At 35.2% G+C, this 26,050-nt stretch overlaps 1 protein-coding gene across 1 annotated transcript; it reads left to right on the forward strand.

Annotated features, from left to right (window-relative positions):
* Positions 1-15,456: 15,456 nt before the first annotated feature.
* LOC141679965 (uncharacterized) lies at positions 15,457-18,302 on the forward strand. Its single transcript, XM_074486317.1, has 9 exons — positions 15,457-15,542; positions 15,591-15,781; positions 15,903-15,959; positions 16,227-16,398; positions 16,756-16,827; positions 16,906-16,974; positions 17,475-17,664; positions 17,744-17,833; positions 17,924-18,302. Exons 1-7 carry the CDS (start codon positions 15,457-15,459, stop codon positions 17,602-17,604), a joined length of 777 nt encoding a protein of 258 aa, XP_074342418.1. The 3' UTR covers positions 17,605-17,664; positions 17,744-17,833; positions 17,924-18,302.
* Positions 18,303-26,050: the final 7,748 nt, after the last annotated feature.

Here is a 26,050-nt window from a genome sequence, read left to right on the forward strand (position 1 = left end):
CTCTCCTTATTCTTAGGGCTTATTTGATTTTCACCCTGTCCCTCACCAGCCTTACTTCCCTTCACACTCCCCTCTATAGTTTTGGTAGTTTTTGAAACTAATCCCTTTTGAGAGGAACTAGAGTGGGGTCTTTGAGACTTGGATTTAGAAACTTTTGTTTTAGTGGCTTGGGTAGGCATCTGTTGGGTCAAACTCACAGATGTCATAGCCACACTTGTCTGCAAAGAAGTCTGTGGTAGAGAAGTAGTAGAGAAAGAAGTGTTTACCTCACTTGCCTGAAGTTCCTCCATGATTGGCAAGTAAATGAGAGGAACGTCACTGTGGCGATTTTCCCTGTTTAAGTCAGCAATAACTCTCCTTTTTTGAACCCAACAATCAAGCTTGTTGGTTGGGTTCTCAATTATAAGATCTTCAGAAACAAAGTTAGCTAGCAACATAAAGAATCTAGCATAATATATGTTCTTAGATCTTTTCTTTATGTCTCCTAGCTTATAACTTAACTCATACATCACAGAGATACTAAAATTGAAATACTTATCACTGAGAAGCATATAAAGCATGTTAACAATAGAATAGCTAACAACATCAAAGTTACTAATCTTACCAGAAAATGCCTTAACAAAAGAATCACAGAGAAAGTCCCACTCTTCTCTAAGGCCCATTCTCCTAACCTCACCTAACTTGGAGGGATTAAGAGAATAACCCATAGGAGTAAGCATGTTGCTCATATCTGTGTTTGTGTATGGAACAAGAATGTTATTTTTAGGTAGTTTAAAGCATGCTTGCAATGTATCACAATTAATGCAATGGTCCTTACCTTTGAGAGAGAAGGTAATGGTTTTGTCCTTAGAATTGAAAACAGCGGTAGTCCAAATCTCTTCAACAACTTCACAGTAATTGACCGGAGACTCTAGCATAGCATAACTCAGTTTGCAACTTCGAATGAAATCCATCGTTTTGTGATAGTCTTCAGAAGCAGCAATCTCCTTGTTCACCAATGCTACGAAGTTGTTCTTTTCATATACAAACCCAGTTTGAGACATGGTCTTGACTACTGGTGCCATTGTTGTGATTGAAAACAATTGCAGAAAGAGAGTTTTTGCTTTGGAGACGAAGAGAGTTAGTAGAAATTGCTTTGAGAAAGATAAAAGTGAAAATGAAAATGGAATAGGCTTTATTCTTTATAAGAAATAAATGGAAAAGTAAAATAAAGTAACCAATGAAATTTGCCTAAAATAGCCGTTTAAAAATAAATAAATTGTCGAAATTCTAATGATAATCCATAGAAATATACTTACAGGCTTTAAATAAATTCGACGGATGATAAATAGAAATAACGGCTATGATGAAAGCAATTTGAAGAATGAACATTGAACAGATATCCATCGAGATAAGAAGTACCCAGAAGAAATATTTGATTTTCAACAGATAATAAAATTCAAAGGATATTTATTTTCAACGGATAATGAACATCCGTCGAGATGTAAATCCTGACTTAGCCAAAATGTCATCTTTGACAAGAAAAATCAAATTTAATTCTGGCTGCATTTCAAATTGCTTAGACATCAAAAACAATTTATGAATAATTAAGCATACCTAGCTCACTTACCAACCTAGTAAAGGTGGATTCATCTAGTGGCTTGGTAAAGATGTCTGCAAGTTGCTCCTCACTTGGAACAAAATATAGTTTCATAGTACCATGCATGACATGTTCTCTCATGAAGTGGTACTTGATGTCAATGTGCTTTGTCCTTGAATGTTGCACTGGATTTTCAGTAATTGCAATGCCACTTGTGTTATCACAGAACATAGGAATTTTATCCACCTGTAGACCATAGTCCAACAATTAGTTTTTTATCCATAAAATATGTGCACAACAATTACCAACAATAATATATTCAACCTCAGCTGTAGAAGTAGAGACTGAATTTTACTTTTTACTGAACCAGGATACTAGCTTGTTTCCAAGAAATTGACAGGTTCCTGATGTACTTTTTCTATCAATTTTACAACCTGCATAATCTGCATTTGAAAAACCAGTTAGATCAAAACCAGAATCTATAGGATACCAAATGCCAAGTTTTGGTGTTCCTTTGAGACATCCGAAATTCTCTTTATAGCTAGTAAATGAGATTCTCTAGGATCGGCCTGAAATCTAGCACAAAGACAAGTAGCAAACATTATATCAGGACTACTGGCTGTTAAATATAAAAGTGAGGCAACCATGCCTCTATCACTTGAAATATCCACGGACTTTTTAATAATGTTTAATGCAAGTTTAGTAGTAGTGGCCACGAGATTTTTTACAGATGTGTAATCCATTAAGTCAAACTTTTTTTAAAAATCATAAATATATTTGGTTTGACTAATGAAAATTCCATCACTAACTTGCTTAACTTGCAAACCAATAAAGTAAGTTAGTTCTCCCATCATGCTTATTTCATATTTACTTTGCATCAATTTGGCAAACTTTTTGCAAAGTTTCTCATATGTAGAGCCAAATATAATATCATCTACATAAATCTGAACAAGTATACTAGAGCCATTGAATTTTTTAAAGAATAAAGTTTTATTAATAGTACCTCTTGTGAAATGATTTTATAAGAGAAACTTTGAAAAAGTGTCATGCCAGGCTCTAGGTGCATGCTTCAATCCATAAAGTGCTTTCAAAAGATAGTAGACATATTCTGAAAAGTTGGGGTCTTTAAAATCAGGAGGCTGACTGACATAGACTTCCTCATCCAAATCTCCATTCAGAAAGGCACTTTTAACATCCATTTGATAGACCTTGAAATTGGCATGAGCTGCATAGGCTAGAAAGATTCTGATTGCTTCAAGTCTTGCAACAGAAGCAAATGTTTCATCAAAATATATTCCTTCTTATTGACAATAGCCCTTAGCAACCAATCTAGCTTTGTTCCTGAATACTGTTTCATTTTCATTCATCTTGTTTCTGAATACCAACTTGGTGTCAATATGATTCTTTCTTTTAGGCTTGGATACCAGCTTCCAAACTTTATTTCTTTCAAATTGGTTTAGCCCTTCTTGCATACTTAAAACCCAATCAGGATCCAACAAAGCTTCCTTTACCTTTTTAGGTTCTTCCTGAGACAGAAAGTTTCTATATAGACATTCCTCTTGAGTTGTTTTCCTTGTTTGAACTCTTTAAGATGCATCTAATTCAAATGGGTGATCTCTAGTCTATTTTCTTTGTTGAGGTAGATTAGCTCTAGATGAAGAGGCCTCATAATTGTCTTGATGTGTGACTGAGTTTTGATTAGAAGAAACTCCCCCTGAGTTTGTGGATCTTTGACTTGAAGTTCGGGCAGTTTCACGGTGTGATCCACAATGATTTTCAACTCCTATTGATGGCTCAACGGATGTTGATCTTTGCCTCTCGACGGATGATGCAGATTGTCTTTCGACGGATGACGCACCTTGTATTTCGATGGATGTTGAATTATGTGCTTCATTTGTTATAGATTTTTCTGCATTATCCTTAGATATTATTACTTGATCACTTTAATCATCACTGTCATCACAAATTATCTCAACATTTTCAAATTTGAGGTTATCATAGGAACCTTCATCTTATAGTCCTTCAATCTTCTAATCATCAAACACAACATGTACATATTCCATAATAATGTTGTTTATGAGATTGTAGACTCTATATGCTTTTCCAACTACATACCCAACAAAAATACCTTCCTCTGCTTTAGCATCAAACTTTCCATGTTGCTCAGTTTGATTCCTTAGTATATAGCATTTGCAGCCAAAGACATGAAGAAAGTTTAGTGTTGGCTTCTTGTGACGCCCTCCAAACCCGGGTCAGATATTTGGGGTTCACAACACACATACACACACACACTATATCTATATAATCCTGCTTATGAAAATAAAAGATCGCAACAGGTTAAAGTATACACACAAGCCACAACCTTACTTATATTATAAACATTCCAAAAACTCGTCTAGTTTAACTTACATCGGAAAATAAAAATTCTTACAAAGTTTCAAACTTAAACTATAACAAAAGTCTTTAGCTAGCTTATTCCGTCTCAACCTGGAATCCTAGTTCGTACACTTGGTTGGGGATCCTCTTTACCAACAGACTCCTTCTTAACTGGAAAAGAACATAAACAGATTCGCAAGAATGAGCTAACTAGCTCATCAAGTCACAGTGACAATACTGAGAAAAAACTGATCAAATGAAATGATTTAGGTTATCGAGTTTCTTTATAAGCAATGATTAAAATTTTATATTCAATTTTTATTTTAAAAATCAAGGTTAGGTTGTTGATCAGTCACGTACTAACCCCGAGCAAGGCACACAGCTCTGCTCAATATACTGGATCCAAGGCACACATTAGCCTAATACAACCACGAATCTGGTCCACATTTATAAAACAATCCAATTCTACAACAATAATAGAATAAATAATGTAAATCAATAAACAAAATCATAAACAACATTTGTCTTCCATCATACGGTGATTTTTAATCATCAATAGGGAATAACAAGGTAAGTACAAAGATTGTCTATCAGCTGGTAAAAGAATCAAATAACAGAAGAATCAAAGTCTCATAGTTATAAGGATTAATCTTCTGATGTATAAGCTATGAAGGTTTGTATATTAAACAGTTTCCGGTTTAGTGATTAGTGTATAGTTTGTATGTATTTGTGGAGTAGTATCGTATCTCTGTGGTTTGTATCTGGTATTCAACAATCAATGGTTTACAAAAAATAAGGCTTACGGCTCAAAATCAATAACTGGAATTAAGGTTTGGGGTTAAATATTTCAAAGCACTTGCAATATAAAATAGAACTATTCCAAACACATATCAAGATAATTTAGGAATCTCTTGCCTTATTTCAATCTACTAACGCTTCACTTGCTCTCGTTCACCGTCTCCTAATCATTGACTATCTACTTCCCTTTTCTACGCCTTTCTTCCTGCTACTATACATCACAAGTATCTATCAATATTCTTTCTCACTTTATTCTATTCGATACAAGCTTCTATCTACCCTTCGTTTCACCCAAATCCGACTTACGGATTAAAAGTTACGATAAAAACAGTTAAACAATACACACATAAGCATATCGCACATCAGTCGGATCACATATAGCACATACCACGTAAGATATTCTATAAAAATAACTTTCTAAAGAAGATTTGAGGTTAAAGTGATTTTCCAGGTATTTAATACGAATTTTTAAATATTTTTTGGAATTAAAACGGGTCGATAAATCATTTATAAGCAATTAACAGAATTCGAATACCTGAACCTGACTTTAAAATCATCTAATAATAATTATCGAGCCTTGAAAATAATTTAAAATAATAATTTAAAGCTCGAAACTATTTTTCAAAATTTTTAAATCAAAAGAAATAATTAAATCTAATTAAAAAATCAATTAAAATTAATTAATAATCAATTAAATCAATTAATCAATTAATATTAAAATTAATTGATCAATTAAATAATTATTTATTAACTAAAATTAATTAATTAATTAATTTAGATTTATTTTTGAATTAAAAATAATTTTCGGAATTAAAATAATGATTTTTTGAAATTTTTAATAATTAAAAATGAATTTCTGAAACTAAAAATAAATAGAAAATATGATTTTCAAATAATTTCAAAATAGGAATCCAAAATTTGCAAGTTTTTGAAACTACAGGGACTCGACTGTTTCTTCTTTGAAACTACAGGGACTTGTTTACAATTTTTACAAACTCTCACCGGAAAACGACGGGGTTCCCCAGAGAAGTCGAATCCGGTATCGTCACACCACCACAAGCTCCAGATTACATCTACTAGTTACCAGCAATTTATTCATGCAATCAAAACAACTTAATAACCCCCGAGTTGGACGGAAAATCTCGAAGAGAACTCGCCGGACGTTGAATTCTTCTTTTCTCCGGCCATCTCGATTCCGGTATCGTCTGTATACGAGACCACCACCAATTGATTCCTCTTTTCAAGCTCTACACATTCATACCAACCAATCATGCTAATAACCCCTAGATCAAAAATCCCTAATTTTCAATTGAAAATATTCGTACTGGTTATAAACCCTAATTTTGAAATTCGAAAATTGAGCTCAATTTTGAACATGTTATTGCACTCCAAATTCAACATATGATACACCAAAATGATCTGAATCAAATTATCTACAACACGCAACCATCAAACCATACAAACAACATCAAAATCAAAAATACATAATTATACCCAAAATAATTCAAAATTAATAAAAATTATAAAAAATACCTATAGATTCTGCAGGTATACGGGTTAAAGATTCTGAAAGTACTCTTCAATACCTTCGTTTTGGTTACTTGAACTCCAAAATCCGATATCGATAGCACCTTCAAACTTGGGTTTAATTCTCAAGAACTATTAAGAAAAAACTGATTTTCTCTGAAAAAATATATTTTACTGTTTGCAAATAATTATCTGTACAAAATAAAATACGGTAAGAGCTATTTATAATTACGGAATATTGGTACCCCGTTGGATCATATCGGATATAAAATATAATACTTAATTGATAAAATAGATCCAATTTGGTATTGGTTTTGGGGTAATTATCAAAACTAAGCTTTTTGTAAATACAGACTTGGTCTCAGCGCTTTGGTTACACGAATTACGAGAAGATAATATAATAGTTTAATTAAAATATCCTGTTTCTCGAAAGTACGGGTTTTATTGATTTACCGAAACGAATATTGTATCGAAATTTTACGGCGGGACCTGCACGGGTAAAACCGTACTCCGGATCAAAAAAGTCAAAACATGGAAAATGCTCGGAATATTGCAATTCGGTTAGAAAGGAATTTTCCCGAGACTTCCGGGTTGTAAAAACTTACAAACGACTGAAGTCGGTTGGTTCCCCATTACACAAAATAGTTTATAAATACTCGGAAAAATAATTATTAAACCTATAAATCATTTATAAAATCATATAACAACATAAAAATCAATAAAAAAATATCACAATAATCTATACTTTATTTTGGACATATAAAAATTAAAATATTCAAATTTTATCATATTTAAACATCCAAACACAGATACCACTTAACAAATAATTCACCGAAAATTCATATAATAAACACAGAATATTATTTATTGACAAAAATAATTACACGATACATACCGGATATTACATCCTCCCCCTTAAAAGGATTCCGTCCTCAAAATCACCTGAATAAACAAATGAGGGTACTTTTCTCGCATATCACTTTTAAGCCATATCCCACAGTATAACCCTTGCTGTCATCTCCAAAAGTAATTCTTGGGCCAGCTCTCTCCTTGAACTCAGTGAACATGGTAGAATCTCCAGTCATGTGCCTTGAGCACCCGCTATCCAAATACCAAAGATTCTTTTTGCTTACGTGCACACAACAAAATCAAATCAAGTTGATTTTGCTACCCAAGTTTCCTTGGGTCCTGTTTTGTTAGCCTTTTTCTTAGGTTTCTTAGGCTTGTCCTCTTTTTACTTAGGCATTTGAAATTCATCCTTAGCCAATTGAGTAGAACCTTAAAGCCATTCATCATTGCAGGATTGTCATGCACAGGCTGGTTAACATGGAAAGGCATATTCCGTGCAAACATGTTATTCCATTAAGGCATGTTATATGGCATTTGTGGCATACTAAATGCCGCATAATATGGATTTTTATACAAATGGCATGTTAGCATACTGGCTTCCTTTCAGTCAACGGATGTGATTCCTTGTCTTTTGACGGATAATCCATTTGGCCTTTCGACGGATAACATTCATCATCCGTCGAATCCACATCCGTTGAAAGTCCTACCAAATTGTAATCTAGTTTCTCCTTGCTCTTTTTCCAGGCTTCATCACAAAAAGATTCTATACCTTGAACTTTAGTAATTTGAGCATGAATATCTCTATATGATTTCCATGCCTTAATTACTTCATGTTCTCGTTCAAGCTGCTTTCTTAAAATCTCCTCTTTCTTTAAGGATTCAGTTAGTTCATCCTTAGTAATCTTGCATTCTATTCTCAATTTTTCAAACTCAATGAATTGAGATTCTAGCACATTGTTTGTTTCACTTAAAACAGATTGTTCTCTTTAATTTTATTGTTTTCTCTAGTGAGAGACTTGAGTGTAACACGCAGGTGATATAATTCAGTAGACATGTCATTTATGGCATAATTATTCCCAGATTTAGATAAATGAGCTAGGTTGGTAGTGATTACCTGATTGCTTGATGAACTGGTCTCTGTTTCATCTGATTTGGCCATAAGTGCTAGATTGACATAGCTTGTATCTTCATCTTCTTCCAATCCATCTATATCCCAGTCATTTTCTTGTGTAATGAAAGCCCTTTCCTTTTGCTTGAGCAACTCAAAGTAGTTCTGCTTATAATCAACATGCTCAAACTTGTTTTTACCAGAATCATGCTTTCTGCATTCACTAGCAAAATGACCTGCTAAGCCATACTTGAAACACTTGAATTTAGACTTATCAACCATGTTTCTGTTTGACTTCGTATCTCCAAAATTCTTCTTGAATTTGAGCTTGGAAAATCTCCTGGATAGAAAGCAAAATGCTCATTTATGTCATCCATGTCATATTGACTAAGATGGATTTCATATTCATCTACTAGCCCTTTTCTCTTGCCTTCACAAACTCTAGGGTTTGGTGCAGAATCAACAGCTTCAACCTTTATCTCCTTCTCCTTTCCTTGCTCAGCAACTAATACAATGGATCATCCCTTCTTTCTTCCTTTCTCCAGCTTTTCATCTTGCTCTATTTCAAGCTCATAGGTCTTTAGAATCTCATACAGTCTATCCAAGGTGAACTCCTTGTAATCTTGAGAATTTCTCAATGAGACTGTCATAGGTTTCCATTCCTTTGGCAGAGATCTAAGGAATTTGAGGTTTGAGTCTTTTGTTTGATAGACCCTTCCATGCAGTTTTAGAGCATTCAGTAGTTTTTTAAATCTACTGAAAATGTCAGTGAGTGACTCACCTTCTTCACTATGGAAATGCTCATATTGCTGAATCAAGAGTTGCATTTTGTTCTCCCTTACCTGCTCAGTTCCATCACATATAACTTGAATTGTGTCCCAGACATCCTTAGCAGTTTTACAGTTTATGATGTTGTCAAACATGTCACTGTCAACACCATTAAACAGAATGTTCATGGCCTTTTTGACCTTTTGAACTTGTTCTTTATCTGGATCAGACCATTCTGCTCTAGGCTTTGGGACCGATGCATCATTTCCTGTAGCAGCTATCATAGGGACATGTGGACCTTTCTCAATGCAGTCCACATATGCTTCATCTTGAGATAGGAGATGCAGGTGCATCTTCACCTTCCAGTGGTGATAATTGTCTTTGTCCAGAAATGGAATCTTTACTCCAACATCTTTTTTGTTCATCTTATTGGTTTTTGTGATCTTTAAACTCTTTGTTCTTCAAGAGCTTGCTCTGATACCAATTGTTATTCCCAAACAATCTAAACATGAATTACATAAGGGGGGTTAAATGGAATTCTGGCTTCTTTTCAATTTTAAGAATAATTCTTTAATAAATATATAAATGTAATATATAACTGTGTTTGATTTTGCATTAGTGCAGAATGAAAGTAAAATAGAAATCAAATCACAAAGTAATTAAATACAAGTATTTAAAAACTATCTAGTGGATTAAACTTTTCCACCAGAGATATACATTAAGTAGAGAACTCTGTGTTTCAAAATGAATAGCTGCATACAAGTTGAAGAACAAGAACTGAGAAATTCTTTATAGATTTTGCCTTATCTATTTCTCAGGTAATTGCTTACTTTCTTGGATTCTATTCAACTTGCTACACTTGGTTTATATATCACCAAGTTACATGATAAAAAGACAAGATAATAAGATAAACTATTTCTAGTCTAATTTCATGCTACTGCACTTCTCTTTCCAGCATCTTTGAATATCATCTGTTTAGCATAGAAATGGAAATGCTTCTTTGTTCTCTAAATCCTGCAAATAGGCTGCCACATTCCATTTGCATACAACCAACGCATGTGACTGTCAAGTCACTATGAACTGCTCTTTTGAATATGAACATCCGTTGAAGCTTCATTGAATCATCCGTTGAAACTATGGTTGATCATCCGTTGATACTTTGGCTGATCATCTGTTGAAACTATGTAGATCATCCGTTGAAGCTTTTATATGAGCATCCGTTTAAGCTTTGTGAATCATCCGTTGAGACTATCTTCTTGACAGTTAACTCTAATTCATTTATACAAGATTACAAGGCATCAATTATTTACAACTAACCAACCTATCTTGCATATCAATCTAGTAGTCAACATGACTTAAATGTTCCTCAAATATCTAGTTCACTAAGCTATTTAAGTATGCAGAAATGTGCTACTAATCTTATTGTACATAAGCTACTCTTTCAACGGATGTTGAAATGATCATCGGTTGAAAGCTATAAAATCACTTAATTAAAATGTACTTAGTGTCTTGTTCAAGTTATCATAAAGTACACAACATATTCCGAACAATCTCCCTCAATTTATGTCTACTGGAATTATAGCCATAAATTAAGAGAAACTTGATGATAACAAAACACATTATGAATACAGATTTGAATAAGGTAGATTAAATATTACAAGTGCTGCAGTTTATTAAAAATTCTCACAAAGAAAGATTTGTAGAGTGTGTTACAGATCAATTTCAAGGTGCTCCTTTAGACTGAGCAGATTTAGATCATTTCCTTGACTGCCTTGACTTCTTTCCCTGCTTCACATCATTCTCTTCAATCTGATATTGGAGTTGTCTGAAAAATTCTGATTCATCCTCATTTGTTAGATATAGCTTTTCTTGCATTTCCTTGAGAGTTTCATTTCTTGCAATCTTTAGATGATCTTTCAATCTGAAGAATCTTCTGATGTATTTTTCATCCTTGAACTCCATAATCCAGTATGGCCTCAAATGCACCCTATCTCCAGTGAAAGGGATTATCAAAACTCTTGGGAGTGCATTTGGTCCTCTCCAGTTATTTATTATCTCTTCAATCTTGTTTAGCACCATTTTCTTGGCAACTATATTGAATCCAAAGTTTTTCTTGATTGAGGAGAAGACAATCACCAAAGTTGAATAACCTTTATTGAGAATTCTGTAAAGTGGCCATGTAATCTCTTTACCACCCTTGTACCTCATGACTAGTCTCTCTAGAAGGTGCTTATAGGCATCAATAGATCTGACTTCTTCTAGCTCATACAAATAGAGATTTATGTCTGAAAATTCTTTGATGTCATATATGAAGAGTTGATCTCCCTTGTTGACAGTAGGTTTGGGTTTGGCTAAGGACTTAGATTGAAGTTTAACAGGCTTGACTGTTTTGACTGCTCTTTTTTTATCTTCCTTGGTTTGGAAAAGATTGGAATGTTCAGATCAAGAAGAGGTAGGTTGTCCCAATATATAGGTTCATCCTTGGGAATTACAGGTTCACCATGAAAGGTGATGTTAGGATCAGCCTTGAACTCAGCCTCCTCCAATGTGGGTTTGGCTTGTTGATTTGATGTTGTAGATTGAGTAGGAAAATAGTCTTCCTTATCTTCATTGAAATATAGCTTCCTCTTTACATGAAATTTGTACCTTATTTTCTTTTATTGCTTTGGCCTTTCTTGCTTTCCTTCATTCATATTTTCAGTTATCACAGCAGGCAATGCAACTTCTGTGGTTGTAGGCTTCTTGGCTAGGTTCTTGGCTTCTAAAGCAGCTTGCTTTTATTGTTGTTTAAGCCTCACCTTTTCTTCTTTCTTAGCATCTGCAAATTGTGGATGTCCAGCCACCACACAGATTAGTTTACCATTCCTGTAGATTTTAGCAATTCTATTCTTTGACACTGTATCTCTAGGATCTTTGGATAAAGCAATAGACCTTGCAATCAGCTTCTTTTCATCTGGCCTATGGGTTTTATAAGATAGGTCCAGTGGTTTTTTGTCTGAATTCCTTGGATAATTTCTTTTTGGCTGAAAAATCCTACTAGCCTTTGGAGACTTGTTTGATGAGGGTTGACCTTTTTCCATGTTCCCTAGGCTCATTTCATTAGCTGAAATTTGTCTTAATTGGCGGGAGTGAGAAAAGATCTTGTCTTGCTTCTCAATTGGACCAAATTTCTTCTTGATATTTTCATCAAGCTTCTTCCATTTTGCATCTAGCTCTTGCTCAACTACTGCAACATCAAGCTTTTTAAATTTTTCATTGGATTCCAACTTGATCAGATCAATGTTGTCCAAGGCAGGTGGCTTTGGGAAAGGAACTGCTGGAACAATCACTTTGCTTACTTGAATATTGAGCACTTACTCCCCCTCACTTGTTGACTCCCCCTGGCTAACTGGAATAATATCTTTCTCCCCCTTTTTGTTAGCATCAAGTTGAGTGGAGGTTGAGGTCTGTGCAGCAACCAGTTGCTGAAGTAGCAGAGTTTGTTGGGCTTGATGGAGATGAATTTCAATAATTGAAGTTTCTAGGGTTTTGAGCCTTTTGTCTAAGGAATCCACATTGCTGGCTAGATCAAAATTTTACCTCAGTGGTCTGTTGATGTCTAGCATGGTTGTGTTAGGAAACTTAGCATTCAACCTCTCAGTGACATCCTTCTTGACTTGATCAATTTCAGTTTTCAGTTCAGTTACATCCTGATTTTGTTTGAGAGATTGAATTTGATGGAGTTGAAGAGAGTGTAGATGTGCTTGTAGAAGGTTCTTGGTGTTGGAATTTGTAGTAGTTTGAAGGGCTGTCTGAGTTTGCTGAATGATGTGAGAAAGAGTGGATTTGAAATGGTGCTCATCACATGCTTTAGAAAACACCCAAGATGGCATGCTTGATCTTGAGCTAGGGCCTGGTTCTCCCCCTATGTCCATGAACTCTCTTTCATCATCATCTTCATCCCCAAATAGATCCTCGATTCCACCAGTTTGATAATCAACATCATAACCAGCTGTGGGTGGAATGACTGTGATGGCATCTTTGGCCCTTTGCATAATAGTAGTAGTGTGCACCAAATTGAGCATTCTTTTAGCAGCCACATTGTCCTGTTCAGCCAAAACTTGATAAGCTGAAACAGGGTGAGTAAATGCCTTAGCTTCATGAGAAACAGAATCTAAGACAGATTGACATTCTTGCTAAAATAGTTGTTTCTTTTCAGCCTCATTGACATCCATTAACTCACTTACAGTGGGCTCTTCCCATTCTTCTGTACCTGATTTTCTCTCATGATCTCTCTTTTCTTGCATCAAGGGCTCTCCTTGGCTTCGCACCCTCACACCCTCACCTTCACCTACTAAGGTGGAACTCCACTCACTCACTTTTGCCAAGATGGAAGAAATAGCTTGCATTGATTCACTCATTTCCTCTCCTTTTGCCTGAGAGCAAGTCAGCCTCTCACTCTGTTCACTCCCTTCCCTCAATTCTAAGAGTAACTGTACAACCACTAAATCATCTGCACTTGTAACATTTATTAAAGTTTGAAGTGGTGCAGTGATGTTCAATGAATGAGGAACATCCGTCGAAGTAGTAGTTGGAAGTGTCAACGGATGACTGCTGTTAAGCATATCCGTCGAGATACAATCACTAGTCGACGGATGAACAATATCCGTCGAGATAGTATAAATGATAGAGTTTGGAGTAGAGACTACTATAGAATCTGTGGTGATTGATTTGAGATTTTGCACAGTATTCTTAGTAGAATCTGAAAGAAATGGCAAGTGAGCCAACAAATCATCTAAAAGATGATGCTCACTTGCTTGGATTTTTGGCTTCTCCATGAGAGTTAGAGATGGAGAATCAGGAATTGATGTATGAATCATATCAACATCCAGAGATTATGTGGGTGAGTTTGGTGTGTTAGGTGCTTCTATTATTAAAGATTATGACTATAATTTCACATTTATTGGAGCCACATCAACCTGACTTTGAGAAGGTGCATGTACTGAGTTTTTGACTATAGTAGGCACTGTGTGTGCACCTTGTGTATCCCCAATGGTTTTGGATTTCTTATTTCTAGCATAAGTTTGGGGTGAGCTTGTGTCTCTTACACTTTTGGCATGTGCTCTTGGCTGAGAGCTTTGTTCAATAGTTCGCTACGCCATAAGTGGGCTACTGTAATGCAAGTGTTACAAGGAGCGTTACATTAGGTAAGATATTTTTGGCCTATTATAACACCTCTCTTGCAGTGTTACAATAGCTATAAAGCTAGTGTTGCGGAGAATATCCGGTGTTGCACAACATGTAACACCAATAACTGGTGTTACAATAGATAATTTTTTAATTTTTAAAAATATTAAAATAGAAATATTATCATAAATTAGTATTATTTAATTATATTCTAATTTACTAGTGAATGATCAATGAAACATATAATATAATTTAAATCTAGAATTTCTTATACATAAATTCAAAGACTTTTTTTATTTTTCTATTTAATTAATAACAATTAAATAATTAAAAATAAAAACTGAAAATAAAAATATTCACGATTTAGTAAGTGAAATATCTGGGCGGTATTTTTTCCCCCAAGTGAAAACTTCTTCGACAAATCTCTCACAATCTCAGACTCTCAGCCTCCTCTCCCGCTTCACTTGTTCCCTGAAGATACTCTCTCTCTCTTCATCTCTCTCATCTCTCTCGATCTCTTCATCTCTCTCTCTTGTGCTGACTACAACAACGATTACAAACTATTCTTCTTCTTTCTGGTTAGATCTCTCAATTTTAGTTTTTTGTTTGATTTGGAGATAATATTTAGGGTTTTGAACTTCATAACATCTTCTTCTCTCTGCTTCGATTAGTAATTAATTTGTGTTTTACTAATTAAGATATTTTAGTTGGATGTTTGAGTAATTAGGGTACGAATTAGGTATTTTGACGATTAGGTGTCTCGATTACCGGATTCAGCTGCCAAATTAGGTATACACCATTTTAAGTTGATCTCTCTATATTGATGTTTTGTGTGATTAATTAATTTTATTTATAAATGTGTATGGTGAAATGAAACGGATTGGATTTTATAGTTGTTAGGCACTTGCGGAGGAGGCGAAAGCAAGATATCAGGATGCTATCTTTAAAATTATTGATTTGGTGAGTGTAAATATACAAATATATAAAGTATATTTGGATATGTCTTGTTGGTGATGTATGATGTTATAATTATCGAGTTTGATGATTAACTAGAATGTATTATCGATTGGTTTCATTTCTGATTCTTAAACTTTTCTCGCACTTCATCAAAAGCCAACCCTTCATTATCTTCATTGTCAATTTCTCTCTAATCGGTCCATTGCCCCTAACTTGTAGCTCAACAACGATGTTGTCAATGTCATCAATATATTCATTGGGAGCATTCTAGAAATCCTCATTAAGCAACTTGTACTGAAAAACTAGTACATTTGTATGGACAGCATCAATGGTATTTATAGGACCTAGAAGGACTTGTTGTTATCACTTGGGGTTAAATTTAAATTTGGCTGCCATGATTGGAATTTCAAATAGGTCACCTGGATTATGTTTAATTGTATTTTGTTGGTGTCCATTCTGCAGATTTTGTGGGAGGAACATATGCAGTTATATCAACAGCACGAGCTCCTTCTGCCGGGAGAAAAATAAGCTTAAATATCAAAAGCTTGAACCCCCATCACTTGATCAAGTAAAACCATCAGCAGAGCTCGAGCTTTCTGAAAATGGTGCTGAGGTTGAAGACCAGCAAACGGAGTCCTCTCCATTGGAGCAAGGTAAACCAAACCAGGAGTTTGAATCACCTTCTACTGAATAACTTAATCTGTTTTAGCTAGACGGTTTCTGATTAACTTGATTAACGGGGAATTGGTGGTGTCTAAATGAGATGTCCACTAGCATGGTTGAAAGCAGGTTCTGTTGATGCACAGAGCGGGCTACTCCCGCAGGTGGAAGGTATACCAAAATCCAGATGATATGCCTCTCTTTGTTCTTACACTTTTCCTTGTTATACTAGCATGGTTGAAAGCAGGTTCTGTTGATGCACAGAGCGGGCTTTTTCCGCAGGTGGAAGGTATACCAAAATCCAGATGATTGTTGTATCGGCACATTAAGCTGATAAGCCTGAAAAGTTCATTTACTTTATCGTATTAGATTGTTTAAATATGAGTTACAATATATATCATATCATGGCTTTCTAACATATGATTTTGATGTATGTAGTGGATGCATTATGTGACATAGGTGATCAACTGGGGAAAAATGACTGGAATTTTAATGGGAATCCTTGTGATCAAAACTGGAGAACTGAAAAATCATCAGAAAAGCCAGGATATAATAATTCTGTCATATGCGGTTTCTCCTACCCTGATGGAATATGTCATGTCGAATGCATGTATGTAATTTAAATCCAAAATACCATAATTGAGAATTTTGATGAATTTTTACCCAAAATAATACAATTCAAAATATTGGCGAAATATTCCACTTGTCAAATTTTTTATTTAATTTTTTAGACCCGCACCACAGAGATGCACATATGAGACACAACTGAACAATGCGTTTATAGCACTGTTTTTGGAGTACTCCCACCAGATTAAAAATTGATGCTAGATTCTGCTATTTTGGGCTCATGTTCTTCAAGTTGTGATTTTATGGCATTATTCAAGATTAAAATTTCTTTGTGCCAGAACCTTTATAGGAATTTGCATCTATACAATTTGATTAGTCACTTTTGTTAATTATAATACAGCATTCTGAAGGGGCAGAATCTTGATGGCATACTTCCACCATCCTTGGCTAAGTTGCCTTACATCAAGGACATGTAAGTAATTATTCTGAATTGATATTACATTTTGCTTTTAGTACATAGAATAATAAAAACTTGCACCTACTGTTGCAGTGATCTTACTAACAATTATCTGCATGGTACCATACCCCGTGAATGGACTTCATTACGTTTGAATTATCTGTGAGTTACATGCATCATTTTATTCTAGATATCGATATTATAGACTTTAAATTTGTTCAGTAAAAGTCTCTTGACTAGTCTTTAGGGTAAACTTAGGTTCACTTTATAACCTAACATATGATCATTAACATTTTAATCTTAAAATTGCTTATATGATCCAGATGTGTCATTGTGAATCGTTTATTTGGAACAATCCCGGAACACTTGGGAAAAATAAGCACTCTCACCTATTTGTATTACCTCGCTCTCACTCTATTTTTCTCAGAATGTATTTCTATGTAGTATGATAATTTACTCCACTATAAATTATGTTATCAAGGCCCTTGAATCAAACTAGTTTTCAGGCACTGTTCCTCCTGAGCTTGGGAACCTTGTCAACTTGAAAAGTTTGTAAGACCTTTTTCCTTTTTTGACGTTTCACACATAATAGACTAGATCTATATCTGCAATTTGTTTTTGTTTCTTAAATCTAATTTATCATATTGGAATTGAAATTTCAGGATGTTTTCATCTAATAGTTTGACCGGGATGTTTCCAACTAGTTTTGCAATGTTCAAAAGTATTAATTGGAGTATTAAAAGTCAAGCCAGTTTAAAATGTCACGTCAAGAAGTCTTGCAACTTCAATTAGCATCTACATCAATTGGAGTATTAATTGAACAGTCAACCTCCTTTGGCCGGGAGGAGAGAGGTTTGTTGTTTTAATGTTGTAATTTTTAGATCCATGGTAATTCTAGTGGCTTACTGGGTTAAGACATTAATATTTGCAGGCTGCATGTAAGAATTCACCTGATTGCACGGAAGCCATCAGAGTTGCTGACCTTCTATATGATATAACAGTGATCTCCAGCGGATCCTCTGTAAGAGCTCTAAACATTTCCTTGTTTTCTATAATTAAACACCGATTTGCTAGCATGGGTGCCTGGTATCTAATCCTTATCTTTCTACAGGATCAGATGATAGCTCTGTTGTTGTTGATTAGATGATCAGAGAAGTGATTCCAAGTGTTTCGTGATCTGTTTTTGTTATGAATCAGATTTCTCCCGAGAATAGAAATTTATAAGAAAAGGCGGTGAAGCGGAGAAAAATGATTATTGGTAGAAGCAAAAGCCAATAATTTGTTATGGGAAGAAGGGGATCAACATAGCTGCAAAGTATTAATAACCTTCGTCATAGTTTGGATATGCTTGGAGTATGGTTAATTGATCAATCGTATTGTTGTAATTTTTTGTGGTGTTTGTTATATTTTGGATATGTATTGTAGATTTTAAACAGAACATGTATTTCAAATTTTAAAATTAAATATTACATATGCCTATTATAGTGTAATGTATGTTTTAATTTAGTGTTAGATTAGAAATGCTACTATTACTTAATTAAAAAGATTGGCGTTACAATTGATAGAACAGATTGTTACAATAAGTTATATGGGACCCACAGGTGGTCCCACTTATGCCATCTTGATCAAGCTATTGTATCACTCATTTTGTGTTACATTTGGGCCTGTAGTGTTACAGTAGGTGCATATTGTAATGTTTTCCTCTCTGTTATAATAGATCAGTGTAGTGTTACATTAGGGTATCTATTATAATGCTCGTATACGTAACGCCCCCTGGTGTTACAATAGACCTATTGTAACACTTTTAGGGCCTATTGTAACACCATTTAGGCATTACAATAGCCCACTTATGGCGTAGTGGTTACATCCTTTTGGGAGGATGCAGCTAGCAATGAGCTAATTTCCTTATTAAGCACTGTAGTTTGTTAGGAAAATACAGTGTGGCTAGGCCGGGATGCACTCACCTCTTCATCCTTATTCTTAGGGCGTCTTTGATGTTCACCCTGTCCCTCACCAGTCTTACTTCCCTTCACACTCCCCTCTTGGTTTTTTGTGAATCTTGCAACTGGTTTCTTTTGAGAGAAACTAGAGGGGGCTTTCTTTGATTTGGATTTAGATATTTTTGGTTTTGTGGCTTGGGTAGGCATCTGTTTGGTCACAATCACAGATATCATTGCCATAGTGGATTGCAAAGAAGTGATAGGTTGAGAAGTGGTAGAGACAGAAATATTTACCTCACTTACCTGGGGAAGCTCCATGACTAGCATGTACACAAGAGTAACATCCTTATGATGATTTGCCATATTCAAGTTAGTAATAATTCTCCTCTCTTGGACCCAATAATCTAATTTATTTGTTGGGTTCTCAATAGAGAGATCCTCAGAAACAAAGTTAGCTAGCATCATGAAAAATCTAGCATAATAAATGTTCTGACCTCTTCTTGATATCTCCTAACTTACTCCCTATCTCATAGATAACAGAAGTGCTGAAATTGAAATACTTATCACTAAGAAGCATATAAAGCATGTGAACAAGTGAGTAAGATACTGCATCAAAATTGCTAACTTTTCCAGAAAATACCTTAATAAATGAATCACACAGAAAACTCCATTCTTTTCTAAGATCTAATCTCCTAACATCACTTAATTTAGTGGCATCAAGAGCATAGCCTATAGAAACTAGCATTTTACTCATATTAGTGTCAGTGTGTGGAGCAAGTGTGTTATTCTCAGGCAATTTAAAGCATTTTTCAATAGTATCACAGTTAACACAGTGTTCATTACCTTTGAGAGTGAAGGTAATAATTTTGTCCTTTGAGTTGAACACAGCTGTAGTCCAAATTTCCTCGACAACTTCACAGTAGATGGTTGGGCACTCAAGCATGGCATAACTCAATTTGCAGTTTTGTATGAAGTCCATCATCTTGTGATAATCTCCAGATACCGGAATCTTTTTGTTCACCGAATCCACAAAGTTTTTCTTTTTATAGATGAACCCAGTTGAGGACATAATTTTGACTACGGGTGCTATTTCTATGATTGAGATTTGTTGCAGAAAGAAACTATTTGCTTTGGAGAAGAAGAGAGTTAGAGAAATTGCTTTGAGAATGATAAAAGAAAAGATTAAAAAAGAATTTGGCTTTTATACTATCTTAGAAATAAACTGTCAAAAATTATAAAGTAAAATAAAGTAACCAATCAAATTAGCCCAAAATAGCCATTTTAAAAATAATGTGAACTGTCAAAATTCTAAGATTATCCGTTGAAATATACATATAGGTTGTAAGTAAATTCGACGGATAATGCTCAAAATCAATGGCTAAGATTGAGTACAATTCGACGGATAATGGTAAAAGTACCCAGAGTAATAATTGATACTTCGACGGATGATGTGATTCAACGGATAATCATTTTCAATGGATAATGAACATCCGTCGAGATATAAATTCTTACTTAGTCAAAATTTTATCATAGGAAGAAAATATCAACATTTACTCTGGCTGCATTACAATTTGCTTAGACATCAAAATAAATTAGGAGTAATTAAGCATACCTAACTCACTTACCAACCTAGTGAAGGTGGATTCATCAGGTGGCTTGGTAAAGATGTCTGCAAGTTATTTTTCACTTGGAACAAAATGAAGTTCCATAATACCATTCATAACATGCTCTCTATTGAAATGGTATTTGATGTCAATGTGCTTGGTCCTTGAATGTTGTACTGGATTCTCAGTGATGGAAATAGCACTTGTGTTATCACAGAAAATAGGAATCTTATTCACCTGTAGACCGTAGTCCAACAGTTGATTTTTCATCCATAAAATCTGTGTACAGCAACTACCAGCAACAATATATCCAGCTTCAGTTGTAGAAGTAGAAACTGAATTTTGTTTTTTATTGAACCGGGATACTAGCTTATTTCCTAGAAACTGACAGGTTCATGTTGTACTTTTTCTATCAATTTTACAACCTGCATAATCTGCATCTGAATAACCAGTTAGATCAAAACCAGAATCTCTAGGGTACCAAATTCCAAGTTTTGGTGTACCCTTGAGATATCTGAAAATTCTCTTAATAGCTATTAAATGAGATTATATAGGATCATCCTAAAATCTAGCACAGAGACAAGTAGCAAATATTATATCTGGCCTACTAGCTGTTAAATACAAAAGTGAACCAAACATGCCTCTATAGCTTGAAATATCCACAGACTTTTTAGTAGTGTTCAATTCAAGTTTAGTTGTAGTGGCCATTGGAATTTTTCCAAATGTGCAATTCATTAGATCAAACTTCTTTAAAATATCATAAATGTATTTGGTTTGACTAATGAATATTCCATCACTAACTTGCTTAACTTGTAAACCAAGAAAGCAAGTTAGTTCACCCCTCATGCTCATTTCATATTTACTTTGCATCAATTTGGCAAACTTTTTGCAAAGTTTTTCATCTGTAGAGCCAAAAATAATATCATCTACATAAATTTGAACAAGTATACTAGAGCCATTAACATTTCAAAGAGTAAAGTTTTGTCAACAATACCTTTTGTGAAGTGATTTTCTAAGAGAAACTTTGCCAAAGTATCATACCAGGCTCTAGGTGTTTGCTTCAATCCATAAAGTGCTTTCAAAAGATAATAGACATATTCTGGAAAATTTGGGTCTTCAAAACCAGGAGGCTGAATAACATAGACTTCCTCCTCCAAATCTCCATTCAGAAAGGTACTTTTGACATCTAGTTGAGAGACTTTAAAATTGGCATGGGATGCATTGGCTAAGAAAATTCTGATGGCTTCAAGTCCTGCAACAGGATCAAAAGTTTCATCAAACTCTATTCATTCTTGTTGACAGTAGCCCTTAGCAACCAATCTAGCTTTGTTCCTGACAACTATACCATTTTCATCCATCTTATTTCTGAATACCCATTTGGTGTCAATGAGATTCTTTCATTTAGGCTTGGGTTCCAGTTCCAAACTTTATTCCTTTCAAATTGGTTTAGCTCGTCTTGTATAGATAAAACCCAATCAAGATTCAACAGAGCTTCTTCTACCTTTTTAGGTTCTTCCTAAGATAATAAGCTGCTATATAGACATTCCTCTTGAATTGCTTTCCTTGTTTGCACTCTTGAGGATACATCAACAATGATCATTTTAAATGGGTGATCTCTAGTCCATTTTCTCTGTTGAGGTAGATTAGCTCTAGATGAAGAGGCCTCATTGTTGTCTTGATGATTGATAGAGTTTTGATGATCAGAAACTCCCCCTGAGTTTATGGATCTTTGACTTGAAATTGGAGTTCTTTCTGATTGTAATCTAACATGGCTTTCAATTCCTATTGATAGATCAACAGATGTTGCTCTTTGCCTGTTGACGGATGATGCAGATTGTCTTTTAACGGATGAAGCACTGGGTCTTTCGACAGATGTTGAATTATGTGCTTCATTAGTTGTAGACTTTTCTGCATTGTCCTTGGATATTAGTTCTTGATCACTTTCATCATCACTGTCTTCACAAATCATCTCAACATTGTAAAATTTGAGGCTTTCATGGAAATCTCCATCTTGCAGTCCTTCAATCTTTTTATCATCAAACCCAACATGTACATATTCCATAACAATGTTGGTTCTGAGATTGTAGACTATATATGCTTTTCCAACAACATATCCAACAAAAATTTCTTCATCTGCTTTGGCATCAAACTTTTCATGTTGATCAGTTTGATTCCTTAAGATATAATATTTATATCCAAAGACATGAAGAAAATTTAGTGTTGGCTTCCTATTCTTGAACAATTGGTAGGGTGTCATGCATTTAGCTTGATTGACCATATTATGCATTTGCAGGATTGTCATGCACATGCTGGTTAACATGGAAAGGCATATTTTGTGCGAACATGTTATTCTAGTAAGGCATGTTAAATGGAATTTGTGGCATACTAAATGCCGCATAATATGGATTTTGTGCAAATGGCATGTTAGCATATTGTGCATTCAAATTGTGTGTAGGCATAACATTAACGGGCATTGCAGGCATGCTAGGAAATGAAGGTGGTGCAGACATAGGAGTAGGCATAGCAAGTTTGTAATTAACAGAAAAATGATTAACACTACCACACTTAACACAAATTTTAGTGCTTATGTATCAGGTGTGTAGTTGTTATGTTTGTTAATTCCTACTTTCCCATTCCTATCAATCACATAAGCAATAAAATGCTCGCATCCTTGTCGCAGTAACTTCTGAGCTTGAATTATTGTTAAGAACTTCTTTGCTTGTCTCCGACCTTTAAATGTCACCACTGTCTCGTCTGACGTCTTCAAAATTACCTTCTTATTACGACAGTCTATCTAAGCATCGTGCTTAGATAGCTAGTCCATTCCTAAAATAACGTCAAATTCTCGTAACTTAAATGGTATCAGATCCACATAAAATTTTATTGTCGGAAATCTCAATGTCATAGTTCACACACACTTGATTAATAGATATACGCACTTGATTTGCTAATTCCACAGTCATTATCTCATTTAACAATTCAACTGGACAATTCAACTTATCAACAAAATTTTGAGAAATAAACGATCGAGTTTCTTCCAAATCTACTAACACTTTGGCACATAAAGAATTCACAGTAAGCGTACATGCTACAACATCAGTGTCCTGAATAGCGTCCTTCACAGACATGTCAAAAACTCTAGCTCTTGGAGGCTCATTCACTACTGGAGTAGATCCCATAATTCTCAGTGCATTACTGACTGGAACTGGTGTCTCCATTGAATAATGTCCTTATTTACTAGCTCTCTAGATGGCTAACTAAGGCACTCCATTGAATAATGTCCTTTCTGGTTACATTTATAACAAACCACATTCAACTTATTACAAACTCCTCCATGTTTCTATCTGTATACATGGAAATCTGGTAAAGCTAGCCTCTATTGATTTGGTTGGTTCCTAGTGGCTAGACGGTTGCCTTGTCTTCCGTTGCCTGCATTTTGCTTCTTAGAATTGAAATTTCTCCCTGGCTGAAACTTGCCTTTATTTTGGTTAAAATTTGGAAACTTCCCTGCTTGTGATTCTCCTTCATTTCCTTCAAACTTTCTCTTCTTGCTCTCCTTCTCCTTTTGTGACATTTCACTCTCTGTTTTCGCAATCATAGCCTTCTGTACAACTCCTGCATATGTGTCTAACTCAAATATGGCTACCTTCCCTCTGATCCATGGCTTAAGACCTTGCTGGAATCTCTTAGCTTTCTTTCTATCAGTATCCACAGATGATGGTACAAACATGGACAATTCCTCAAACTTACTTTCATAGTCCGCTACTGACATACTTCCCTACCTTTACTCCAGAAACTTCAATACCATTTGATCCTGAAAAAACTGAGGAAAATACTTCTCTAGAAACAATTCCTTGAATCTTTCCCAAGTAATAACATTCGTCCCTTCCAATGTCACCAGTAGGTGGCTCCATTCTTCAAATAGTAACTTCAAACTCAACTTTCTGCTCCTCTCTCACCTTAACCAAAGAAAATGACTTCTCTATCTCCTTTAACCAAACTTTCGCTTTAATCGGATCTAAAGAACCTTTGAATTCCGGTGGATTCATTGCCTGAAAAATCTTAAAAGTTACCTGGGGATTGGTCTATGTTTGTTGCTGATGGGTCAGGTTGATTGTTTGTTGGGCCAAGATATAAAGAATTTGGGCTACTGTTGGGTCTACGGGACCTGAATTTGCATTCTGGTTTTTGTTGTCTTGGTTGTTGTTGTTGTTGGTTTTTTCGTTCTGGTTGGTAGAATGGGTATTTCTTCTGGGAGGCATTTTCTGTAAAGAATCAAACAATTTATTTAGCCTTCAAATCAAATCCTTTTTATGAAAAGTTTTTGTAAAACGGAAATATTTCTTTTTGAAAACATTTGTAATAGTTGAACTAAATAAATTGCATGCTTGTTTATAGAATGTTAATAGTTAAGGGGATAGGGTGCATGTTATCACGAGATTTTATAACTGGTGCAGTAAATGAGGTAGGATAAAACATGTGCATTAATGTAAATGACAATGCTGGAAAAGAAAAGGTGTTGATATATATATATATCAATGTTTGGTAGTACAAGCATGAAAACGCTTTAGCAAAAGCAAAAGGGTACAACCCTACACACTGGTCAACAAGTCTAATCTATATATACAAACCAAAAGTCTGTTGATACACACTACACACTAATATACATATCAAAGCTGTCACAACATCTCTGCCGTCTAGCTCCAGGGAAACTCTGGTCCACCAAGCCTCGTAAGATCCTCTAACACCTCTCTGGCCCAACCCATAAGAGCACCCGGGCCTGCATACTCACAAGTATCTCCATGCAGTCTAGCCTCAAGAACCCTCTGGGTCACATGAATCTCCTCTCGAAGCTCCCTCGCACTCCTGTCAACATCTATAGTCCTCGTAATATGCGGTAGCTCCTGAATCTGTGACAACAGGGCCTCTTGCTCCAAAAGAAGAGTCTTATACCGATGATAAGGAACATGACGTGGAGTAAACTGGAAAGATGAACCCGCAACTGAATGCCTAGTAGAGTTAGAATCAGCAGGCGGGGGTCCTCAGATAGGTGGCCTCATACCAGGGGGTGGAATAGCTCGCAATGGTGCAGCCGTCACAATAGGAGGTAGTATAGCTAACACCGGTGGAAGAACATGACATAGATCAGATGACGGTCCTCCAACTGAAGGCTCAGAATGATCAGCTAGTACTGGAATAAAGGAATCTGCCATCGCTGCTATCTAAAAATCACATTGCAAGATAAGAATCTCGAATCACCACACGAACCATACTAGAACCTACTATACAGTCGCAGTCAACTTCTCGACGTTCTATCTTTCTATTCCTTACTTCTAATCCTAACCCTCTACCCATTCCTGATAATCTAGGCTTGTGTCAGTGACTTATAACATGTAGCTCTGATACCAAACCTGTGACGCCCTCCAAACCCGGATAGGAAGTTTAGGGTTCATAACACACACACACACACACTATATCTATATAAACATGCTTATGAAAATAAAAGATGCAGTGACCCTGCTTACCATAATCCACGGATCGCAATAGGTTAAAGTATGCACACAAGCCACAACCTTAATTATATTACAAACGTTCCAAAAACCCGTCTAGTTTAACTTACATCAGAAAATAAAACATTCTTACAAACCTTCAAACTTAAACTATAATAAAAGTCTTCAGCTAGCTTATTCCGTC

Source organism: Apium graveolens, chromosome 8, assembly GCF_009905375.1.
Source record: "Apium graveolens cultivar Ventura chromosome 8, ASM990537v1, whole genome shotgun sequence".
NCBI lineage: Eukaryota > Viridiplantae > Streptophyta > Magnoliopsida > Apiales > Apiaceae > Apium > Apium graveolens.

Coding starts and splice junctions, on each gene's coding strand:
- LOC141679965 (XM_074486317.1), top strand. CDS start 15,457: ATGGTATTTATAGGACCTAGAAGGACTTGTTGTTATCACTTGGGGTTA. Junction 15,782..15,902: donor GTCCTCTCCATTGGAGCAAG/GTAAACCAAACC, acceptor GATGTCCACTAG/CATGGTTGAAAGCAGGTTCT. Junction 16,399..16,755: donor ATATGTCATGTCGAATGCAT/GTATGTAATTTA, acceptor ATTATAATACAG/CATTCTGAAGGGGCAGAATC.